Source organism: Otolemur garnettii, unplaced genomic scaffold (assembly GCF_000181295.1).
Source record: "Otolemur garnettii isolate 467f Iridium unplaced genomic scaffold, OtoGar3 scaffold00062, whole genome shotgun sequence".
In the NCBI taxonomy this organism is placed as follows: domain Eukaryota; kingdom Metazoa; phylum Chordata; class Mammalia; order Primates; family Galagidae; genus Otolemur; species Otolemur garnettii.
Window position 1 is genome coordinate 9,685,709 of NW_003852457.1, and position 11,328 is coordinate 9,697,036.

Sequence of the window (11,328 nt, forward strand, 5' to 3'; positions counted from 1 at the left end):
ACTTGAGCCACAGGCACCGAGCCCAAAAGTCTTCTTCATAAAATCTTTTCCCAGGCCAATATCTTCAAGTGTTTACCCTATACTTTCTTCAAGGACTTTTATTATTTCATTCCTTAGATTAAATCTTTTATCCATCTTGAATCAATTTTGGTAAGTGGTGAGAGGTGAGGGTCCAGTTTTAGTCTTTTACATGTGGTGATCCACTTCTCCCAACACCATTTATTGAATAGGGATTCTTTCCCTGAGTGTATGTTCTTGTTTGGTTTATCAAAGATCAAATGGCTGTAAGATGTTAGTTTCATTTCAAGGTTTTCTATTCAGTTCCAAATGGCTATGTCTCTATTTTTGTGTCAGTACCATGCTGTTTTGATCACTGTGGCCTTCTAGCATAGCTAAAAGTCTGGTAGGATGATACCCCCAGCTTTGTTTTTATTACTAAGAATTGCCTTGGCTATACAGAGTTTCTTCTGGTTCCATACAAAATGAAGAATTATTTTTTCCAGTTCTTGAAAGTAGGATGATGGTATTTTAGTGGGGATTGCATTGAATCTGTAAATTGCTTTGGGATGTATGGACATTTTTACAATGTTGATTCTTCCCAGCCAGGAGCATGGTGTGCTGTTCCATTTGTTAATATCTTCTGCTATTTCTTTTCTTAGGGTTTCATAGTATTCTTTGTAGAGGTCCTTCACCTATTTTTGTTAGGTATATTGCTAGGTATTTCATTTTCTTTGAAGCTACTCTGAAAGGAATTATGTCCTTGATTAGCTTCTCATCTTGGCTGTTATTGGCATATACAAAGGCTACTGATTTGTGGACATTGATTTTATATTCTGAGACATTGCTGTATTTTTTGATCACTTCCAGGAGTCTTGTGGTTGAGTCTTTGAGGTGTTCTAAGTATAAGATCATGTCATTGGCAAAGAGCGAGAATTTGACCTCCTCTGTACCCATTTGGATGCCTTTTATTTCCTTCTCTTGCCTGATTGCATTGGCTAGAACTTCCAGCACTGTGTTGAATAGTATTGGTGATAGAGGACAACCTTGTCTGGTTCCACTTCTAAGTGTAAAGTTTTTGAACTTTGCTCCACTCAGTGTAATATTAGCTGTGGGTTTGTCATAGATGGCTTTGATCAGTTTAAGAAATGTACCACCTATGCCTATATTCTTAAGTGTTTTAATCAGAAAAGGATGCTGAATTTTATTGAATGCTTTTTCTGCATCTATTGAGAGGATCTTATGGTCTTTGTTTTTGCTTCTGATGATATGGTGAATTATGTTCATGGACTTGCATATGTTAAACCAGCCTTGCATCCCTGGGATGAAACCTACTTGATTGTGGTGAATGATTTTTTTAATGTGTAGCTGCAATCTATTGGCTAGAATTTTATTGAGAATTTTTGCATCTATATTCATTAGTGAACTTTGTCTGAAATTCTCCTTTTTCATTGGGTCTTTTGCTTGTTTTGGTATCAGGGTGATGTTTGTGTCATAGAACATGTTGGGGAAGATTACTTCCTTCTCAATTTTTTGGAACAATTTCTGCAGCATAAGTATAAGCTCTTTTTTGAAAGTATGATGGAATTCTGTTGGGAAGCTATCTGGACCAGGGCATTTTTTCGATAGGAGATTTTTTTATTGTTTCTTCTATCTCAGTTCTTGAAATCAGTCTGTTTCATAAATCTTGGAGCATTTACATTGAGTGCATAAATATTTAAAATTGAAACACCTTCTTCTTGTATTATTCCCTTGACCAGTATAAAGTGTCTGTTTTTGTCTTTCTTAACTTTAGTTGGTTTAAATCTGTTTGTATCTTAAAATAAGATTGGAACCCCTCTTTTCTTCTGATTTCCATTTGCTTAAAATACTGTTTTTAGTCCTTTAACTCTGAGTCTTAATTTGTCCTTCAAGGCTAGGTATGACTCCTAGCGACAGCATATGGATGGTTTGTTCTTTTTTATCCAATCAGCCAGCCTGTGCCTCTTCAATGGTGAATTCAGTCCATTGACATTTATTGAGAGAATTGGTAAGTGCAGTGGAGTTCTAGTATTCTTATTTTGTGAAAGTCTGTTGTGTAGTTTGATCCTTTGTGCCATTGTGGAAGCTATGTTTTGACCTTTAGCTTCTGGGTGTTTTACTTTGCTGGTCCATTATGATGGTCAGTATTGAGAATAGGTCTAAGTATTTCCTATAGAGCTGGTCTTGTTGTGGCAAATTTCTTCAGTGCTTCTATAGCCACAAAAGATTTGATTTCTCCATCAATTTTGAAGCTTAGTTTAGCAGGATACAGAATTCTGGGCTGAAAATTGTTTTGTTTAAGAATGTTGAAGGTGGACAACTCATGCTCTTCTTGCTTGGAAGGTTTCAGTTGAAAAGTCTGCTGTCATCCTAATCACTCTGCCTCTGTAGGTCAGATGACACTTACTCCTGGCTGCTTGCAGAATTTTTTCTTTCATCTTGATTTTGGACAGATTCATTACAATGTGTTTTGGAGAGGCTCTGTGTGAGTTTAGATGACCTGGGGTTCGATATCCATCTGAAAGGAGTGTATCTGGGTCTAAGTAAAACTTGGGCAGTTTTCATTTATGATAGTTTTCAGCAGGGCTTCCATTCCTTTGGGATAATCTTCTTTGCCTTCAGGAATCCCTATTATTTGTATGTTTGAACACTTCAGGGAGTCTTATAGTTCTATAGACACCTATTCTCCTTTCTGTCTCTCTTTATTCTGCTTCTTTAACTACCTGGGTTAACTTGAAAACTTTATCCTCATGCTCTGAGATTCTTTCTTCTCCATGGTCTAACCTATTTTTTATACTTTTTACTGCATCTTTACATTCCCTGATTGTCGCCTTCATTTCCTTAAGCTCTGCCATATTCTTTCTATATTCTACATATCTGTCATCCAGCTTTTGGTTCTGTCTTTCCATTTTCTCGTCCATTTCTTTTATTGTCTTTTTTTTTTTCCAGACAGAGTCTCAAGCTGTCACCCTGGATAGAGTGCCATAGCATCATAGCTCACAGCAACCTCCAACTCAGGCAAGCTCCTCTTGCCTCAGTTTTTCTGTTTTTTATAGAGATGGGGGTCTTGCTTTTGCTCAGTCTGGTCTCCAACTCCCCAGTAGGAGGAATCCAGCTACCTTGGCTTCCCAGAGTGCTAGGATTACAGGTGTGAGCCACTGTGCCTGGCCTCTTTTATTGTCTTTATCATCCATATTTTAAATTCCCTTTCTGTCAATTCCATTAATTCTTTATAGGTGGAGTCTTCTGCAGTAGCTGCCTCATGATCCTTTGAGGGAGTTCCTCTGTTTTGGTTTTCCACGTTGCCCAAATTTTTCTATTGGTTCTTCCTCATGTGTTCTTTGTTCTTGTTCACCTCCTTGTTCTCCTTTCACCTTCTCACTGCCTCCTTTGCTTCAAATACCTTGTCTCAGAGCTTAGGTCTTGAAGTGGCCTCTGCCTGAACAAAGCCAAACTTCCTCCTGGCCAAATAAACAGAAATCCTTGCTTTTAATGATAATATATTGCATTATGTCACCAGGATGCCAGGTGGTGCTATGGTTTTGTATTTTTTTTTTTTTTTTTTTTTTTTTGGAGATGGAGAGCACAGCTGGCAACCTCTATGGTTCTTATTCCAAATTTAGTTGCCTTTGGTGATCCACCTGATTGTTTCCTTACCATTCAGCTCCTGCTGGGTTGGGATCTTAAAGCTCACAATAATCCTTTAGGGGCAGGTCTCACAGTTTCCCCTGACTCCGGTTCCCATGGGGTGCAGGAGTCCTTTAGCTTGTCCCAAGAGTGGAGTTCTGATCCCAACAGGCAGAATTAAGGTGGCTGTGCTTTAGGCTCTGCTCAGACCTTCTCACAATGGCAGCCCCTGGCCACTGAGACCTTCTGAGTATGGCTGCTTCTCCAGCCACCACATCTATGGTGAATCCACTCCATTGGCATTCAAATCTGGTTGCTGTATGCTGTTTGAGTCTGCCCACTTTTCCAAACTTTACACTCAACCCACAGCTTCCCCCAACAACTAAAAACTCCAGAAAGGTTTCCTCTCATCCCAGACCTCTGTGGGGAACCAGCCAATCCCAGCTGTTCACAATCACTTGCCTAATTAATCAGATTTCCACCATTCTGAATCTTACACTATATCCAGCTCACCACCTCCTCAGTGTGCTCCCTGAGCTGTCCCCATGCCAGGTATGGCTGGGTTCTATCTTTTCCTTAGTTGTTCTAGGACAGCTCAGCTGAATGATCATTCTGATCCATGATGTTGCTCTGCATTCAGCAATTCTCAAAAAAAAAATTTTTTTTTTGAGACAGAGTCTCAAGCTATCACCCTGGGTAGGGTGCTGTGTTGTCACAGCTCACAGCAACCTCAAACTCTTGGGCTTAAGCAATTCTCTTGCCTCAGCCTTCCAAGTAGCTGGGACTACAGGCGCCTGCCACAATGCCTGGCTATTTTTTGTTGCAGTTGACATTGTTGTTTGGCGGGCTGGGACTGGATTCAAACCTACCAGCTCCCATGTATCTGGCTGATGCCCTAGCTGCTTGAGCTACAGGTGCCCAGCCTCTCAAAAATTTTTTTAAACCTAGTCCAGCATTGGCCTGGTGAGGTAGCTAACACCTGCAATCCTAGCACTCTGGGAGGCCGAGGTAGGTAGATCACCTGAGCTCATGAGTTCGAGACCAGCCTGAGCCAGAGAGAGACCTCTGAGACCTCTTCTCTAAAAATAGCCCCGCTTGTGGCAGGTACCTGTAGCCCAGCTACTTGGCAGGTTGAGGCAAGAGAATCACTTGAGCCCGAAAGTTTGAGGTTGCTATGAGCTGTGATACTATGGCACTCTACCAAAGGTGATAAAGTGAGATTCTGTCTCAAAAAAAAAAAAAACAAAAACAACTTAGTCCAGCATGGTGGTGTGCACGTGTAGTCTAAGATACGTGGGAGGCTGAATCAGGATTGCTTGAGACCAAGTATTCAATCAAGGCTGAATGTAACTATGATTATGCCACTGCACTCCAGCCTGGGTGACAGTGAGACCCCATCTATAATAAATAACTGAATATAAAAAATAAGGGGAAATTTGGGCATGCAAATATATAGAGGGAAGATGATAAGAATATACATATGGTGACCATCTACAAGTGAAGAAAAGAGACCTAGGATAGGCTTTTACATTAAAGTTTATAATCACAGGCCTCAGAAGGACATGATCTTGCTGACATCTTGATTTTGGACTTCTACCTCCTAGAACTGTGAAACAATGAATTTCTGTTTAAGTAATCACATCTGTGGTACTTTGTTGCGGCCCTAGGAAAGGAAAATACTACTTTATTTAAAACTTCTGGCTCTGCTAATCTCTTTTAGACTGTTCTATTAATTTTTCTCATAGTATTTGTCATCTTTTTATCTATCTATATTCTGATTTCCCTTGCCCAGATGAGTGTTTCACAGGGGACTTGCGGGGTTTTTTTGTTGTTGTTTTGGTTTTGAGACAAGAGTTTCACTTGGTTGCCCTGAATAGAAAGCTAGGGCATCATAACTCACAGCAACCTCAAACTCTGGGGCTCAAGCAATCATCTTGCCTCAGACTCTGGAGTAGCTGGGACTACAGGTGCCTGTCACAAGGCCCAGCTAGTTTTTCTATTTTTAAGAGAGAGGGGGTCTTGGCTTGGCAGCCATTGCGCAGTGGTTAGGCACCGGCCACATACACTGGGGTTGGCAGGTTCAAACCCAGCCTGGGCCTGCTAAACAACAACAGCTACAAAAAGAAAAATAGCTAGGTGTTGTGGTGGGCACCTCCCGGCTATTTGGGAGGCTGAGGCAAGAGAATTGCTTAAGCCCAAGATTTGGAGGTTGCTGTGAGCTGTGACACTATGGCATTCTACCGAAGGCAGTAAAGTAAGACTCTGTCTCAAAAAGAAAACAAACAAATAATAAAACGTAAACATATATGGTTCTTTCAGCAAAGAGAAAGTGGAGAGGATAGCACTTGCACCATGGAGATACATCCCTAACATATATGACAATTTATTATAATAGAGTTTTACATTAAACTTAATAATAAAAGCCTAAAACCTAGATGCAAGACTCAAGGGATAAAAATAACAAATAGTGGCTGGCAGCACTCTTAACTATTATGGGACAAATTGTGGCCCTTACCCCCCTTCATATGTTATTGTCCTAATCCTCAATAACTCAGGCTATTATGTGCAGATAAAGTTCATCTACATGGTCTCATATTGTACACTGTAAAAATATTACCCTTGTTCAGCTTGCACTATTTTTAAATACTTCCACAAACTAGCTATGCAACAGATTGAACATAGAAGCAAATAATGAGAATCAAGCTATTTCTTTCTTTTTTTTGGAGCCAGAGTCTCACTCTGTTGCCCAGACTAGAGTACCATGGTATCAGTGTAGTTCACAGCAACCTCAAACTCTGGGGTTCAAGTGATCCTCCTGCCTCAGTCCCCTGGAATAGCTTGAACTACAGGCGGGAGCCACTGTGCCCAGCCATAATCCAGCTATTTTCCATTAAAAAGAATTTCAAAAGGAAAAAAAATTAGGGTGGCGCCTGTGGCTCAGCGAGTAGGGCACAAGCCCCATAATTCAAGGGTGGCAGGTTCGAACCCGGAACCGGCCAAACTGCAATTAAAAAAAAAAAAAAAAAAGCCAGGCCTTGTGGCGGGCGCCTGTAGTCCCAGCTACTTGGGAGTCTGAGGCAAGAGAAACGCCTAAGCCTGGAGGTTGCTGTGAACTGTGATGCTACAGCATTCTACCAAGGGCAATAAAGTGAGACTTTGTCTCTAAAAAAAAAAAGAAAGAAAGAAAGTAAAATAATGCCACTCCTCACTAAACCTTTCTTGTTTCATTTGGAAAATACGTTTAATTTTCATTGAAATGTTTATGTTAACATGTAATGGCAGTATTACCTATCCCTGTGTTATTAAAGTGTAAATTAATAAAACTGTTACCATTTTGTAAAAGCAAGGACTAGGACACTTGTAACCCAATTTACATCCTTCCTGCCTTTGTGCCCTGGCGGTAAAGTATTCCAATTATCTACATAATTTGACGTGTACAAGAGAAGCAGCCCAAAGATTGAAGTGGGACAGTTCTGGCTTTAGGCGCGTCCCCCGGCGGCGAACTTCTGCCGGAATCCGCTGGGCGCGGGAGGAACCCTTCGCAGAGTCTTCTGGGAGTTGTAGTTTCCCAGCTTCAGACCGCGACTGCGCAATTCCGTGGCGTCAGTAACCGCCGCCATTGTTCCGCGCCTTCGGGCTGAGAGTTTTTTTGCCTAGGGCATTTGTTACTTTTCGCGATCATCGTTTCACCCAAGTCTGCAGGGGCCGAACTGGTCTGGCCCGAGGGCCGTAGCTAGAGATCTGGGCCGGGCGCCGCTGGTCACGATTGGGGACGGAGCCGATCTGGCGCTAACCTTTCTGTTTGCAGATCGGGAGGTGGAGGCAGTAAGTCTCCCCTGCTGCCCATTCAGTGGTTGGAGGAGCCGGAGGCACAGTTCCTCCAGTTTGAAGGTTACAGGACAATACCGAACTAATCTGGTTTCATTCTTTCCTGCTCCGGCGCGGTTGCCTAACCACATCCCGTGTGTTGGTGGGGGGTGAAGATGAAGAACCCTGTGTTTGTTAGCAGGGAAGGAGTCAGCTCTGGGAAGGGCAGGCCTCCTTGTTCCCTCGGACCCTCCCTCTGTGGGGTGGGAACTGCGGGGAGACCGCTTCCTTCACTGGGCTCTCACTTCTAGCATGCCCAGCGTCCTGCCACCTCCTGCTAGCTTTACAAAACTGACCTTGAGGATGGCCACCAGGGTCCGCACAGCTTCCATTTGGGTGAGTGGAGTTTTCCTTCGTTCCTGAAAAGCTATCCCTGAATGCTGACATATAGGCGCCCTATCTTTTTGGGGATCTGAGCTTGCCAAGAACTTTGTTGTTTCATCGCTATTCCAAGCAACTGGACTTCTTTATAGCAGTGGTCCCAACGTTTTTGGCACCAGCAACCGGTTTCATGGAAGACAGTTGTTCTATGGATGGCAGAATTGGAGGATGATTTCGGGATGATTGAAATTGATGATTGAAATTGAAACTCATTACATTTATTGTGCACTTTATTTCTTTTTCTTTTCTTTCTTTTTTTTTTTTTTTGTGAGACAGAGGCTCTCCATGTTGCCTTGGTAGAGTGCCGTGGCGTCACAACAACCTCCAACTCTTGGGCTTAATCCATTCTTTTGCCTCAGCCTCCCAAGTAGCTGGGACTACAGGTGCCCGCCACAACACCTAGCTTGTGCACTTTATTTCTATTATTATTACTTTATAATACAGTAGAACCCCTGTAAGCTTACACCCAACGGACTGTAACAAACCAGTCAACCTACAGAGGTGGTCAACATTAGGAACTAGGCCTACTGTACTTATATGTACTAGTGGTGCATGTCCAGTGTATAACAATTAGGTGGTCAATGTAGGGAGGTGGTGAACTATGGAAGTTTTATTGTCTATAATGAAATAATTAGACAATTAACCATACTGCGGAATCAGAAGGAGCCCTGAGCTTGTTTTCTTGCAACTTGATTGGTCTCATCTGGGAGTGATGGGAGACAGTGACACTTGAGTGTTGCACCTATAATGCCTGCCATTAAATACAGCTTAATTGTCACTTGCCACTCACTGATGTGGTTTTCATATGAGTCTATAAGTGATTAACTTATTAAGGACTCTGTGCAGTCAACCTCTCTGCTAATGATAATCTGTATTTGCAGCACTAGCATCAGCACCTGAGTTCCACCTCAGATCATCTGGCATTAGATTCTCATAAGGAGTCCTCAACCTAGATCTTTCACATGTACAGTTTACGGTAGAGTTCATGCTTCTGTAGAATCTAATACTGCTGCTGATCTGACAGGAGGTGAAGTTCAGGCAGTGATGTCAGCCATGGAGAATGGCTGTAAATACAGATGAAGCTTCTCTTGCTGCTTTCTGCTCACCTCCTGCTCTGTGGCCTTGTTTCTAACAGTCCAAAGACTGGTACCAGTCTATGGCCCAGGAGTTGGGGACCACAGTTATAGAGGATGCTGGATTTTCCAGAAAGGCTTCTTGTCATCAGACTTTTCATTTCCTTGCCTTCAATCTGCTTTCTACCAACTTTATATCCTGAACTTTGAGTTAACAAAGGGTAATCATCCATCTTTCAATTTTTTTTAACCCATATTTACTATCTTCTGTGTTTCAGATCTTTGAGCTTCATTTCTGAAATTACACATTTACTCACTTAATTCAACAGTTTTGTTTACTGTTTTTTGTTTTCTGGACCCTGGCACAGGTGCAAAGACTGCAAAGATGGGTTGTTCATTTACCTTTCTGTGGAAGAGTGATAGCCTGGTGGGAAGGGTGGGTGAGAAAAGCACAATGACCAGTTAATAGGTACTCTGGGTGCAGGCTGTGGGACTTGAGGGACAAAGAGTAGAGGTTCAGTTTTAGAAGCAAGGACACCTGAAGAAATGCTTCAGAGATTAAGAGATTTTTTTTTTTTAAGAGACAGAGTCTCACTTTATTGCCCTTGGTAGAGTGCTGTGGCATCACAACTCCCAGCAACTTCCAACTCCTGGGCTTAGGTGATTCTCTTGCTTCAGCCTCTCAAGTAACTGGGACTACAGGTGCCTGCTACAATGCCCAGCTTTTTTTTTTTTTTATTGCAGTTTGGCTGGGGCCAGGTTCCAACCCACCACCCTCGGTAAATGGAGCTGGCACCCTACCCACTGAGCCACAGGCACCGCCTGATTAAGAGATTCTTAAACTGATGTTTGAAAGATAAATGATGTGAATAAGGGCTTGAAAACCAACTTAGGAAAAGGAAGCAATATGCACATTTGAAAGGCTTGAAATGACCTATTATGGTGATCTTTGAGTGTTATAGGGTTGCTAGAATGTAGACTGTTGGTGTTTAATGATGATGGTGGATGTATATATTAACAAATGAGGCCAGAGCCATAGGCAGAAGATCATAGAGGGCTTTGAGATTCTCATTAAAAATCTTGGAGATAGTTCTTGTTAGGTCACTTAGTGACTTCAGAAATTTGTTTTTACAGTCATCTGCAGCTCTGAACCTGAGAGGAATTTAGCGTGTTTTTTGTAAGACTTGCTTGCTCAGATTCCACCATGAGAAGATGCTCTTCTGTTTGAGATATACATTTATCAGTGATTTGGAGATGCTGCGGCAAGATGGCCTATCAGAATCTACCCTCATTTCCCACCACTTCCTCTGTTGGCACTGTCCTGTGCTACACACTTGCTGCTCTTGTACTTGGGTCACTTCTGCCTTTATGCTGTGACCCTGTGACTTTGTTTTTGTTTTATAGATGTCATCATTTTTCTAGTCTGATAGGTCTCTTTTGTTTTCATTGGGTGTTTTGGGGAGACAAAAAAACACTACTACAACCCTGATCTTACCCTACATTTAGTGTTTTAACAACAAAAAGCAAAACTCAGAGAGGTGAATTGTTCATAGATACCTAGATAGCAAGAGGAGAAAAATGTTTAATTCAAAAATCTCATACTGAACTAAAACCAAGAGTTGTTTGCTCCTGAGCATTTGGCATTATGTTCCCATTTAAGTAGCTACCCATGTGAGGTCATTGCACTTTCAGGGATCCTAGGGGCCTGTGTGCAGAATCTGTGGGTGGAACTGTCATCGCTATGCTGGGTTCCTCATGTGCATTTCTTCTTGCTGTTCCAATGCAGCAGCACTGAGCACAGTTTACAGAATATCCAGTTCAGCCTCCATTTAAGTGGGTTTCACCAGCCTAGGAGATCAAGATTGAGGCCCAGAGGCAATATGCTTGCTAAAGTGAGTTCGCTCTTGAGTCTACAGGTTCCACCTCTCCAGGAAGGAGAGAATTCTTGTGATAGGATCAGAAAGCTTCAAGTTCAGGAATCTATCCTTGGCCAAAGGACCCCTGACCATAGACCTCTGCCTGGATCACCCTGGCAGAAGCAGAAGAGTTACAGGACAGAGCAAGTGCTAGAGTGGCTGTTTATTTCCCAAGAGAAGTTGAAAATCACCAAGTCCTGGGTAAGTTTCTTATTTGTTTATTCCCACTTCTTTTCTTTAGTATTATTATTAATTTTTTTGGTGGGAGGAGAAAGATCCTTAGGTCAAAGAATTAAGTTAATCACTCCTTAGTTAATGGCCTTTTAATCATGGTTTATATATGTTTAAGGTCCTTGTCTACTTTTATTTATATTATATATTCCCTTATTGCCCCATACTCAATTTCCATCTTCTCCCCCACCCCCTAAAAATAATTTTTTTTTTTT

The 11,328-nt window shown here is 41.9% G+C and overlaps 1 protein-coding gene across 1 annotated transcript in view; it reads left to right on the plus strand.

Annotated features, from left to right (window-relative positions):
* Positions 1–7,263: 7,263 nt before the first annotated feature.
* ZNF268 (zinc finger protein 268) overlaps positions 7,264–11,328 on the plus strand; it is a 20,389-nt gene continuing 16,324 nt past the window's right edge. Inside the window, exons 1-2 of the mRNA XM_023514978.1 lie at positions 7,264–7,848; positions 10,883–11,083. Of these exons, the coding sequence (XP_023370746.1) occupies positions 7,765–7,848; positions 10,883–11,083 (285 nt within the window). The 5' untranslated portion in view covers positions 7,264–7,764. The remainder of the gene's footprint in view (positions 7,849–10,882; positions 11,084–11,328) is intronic.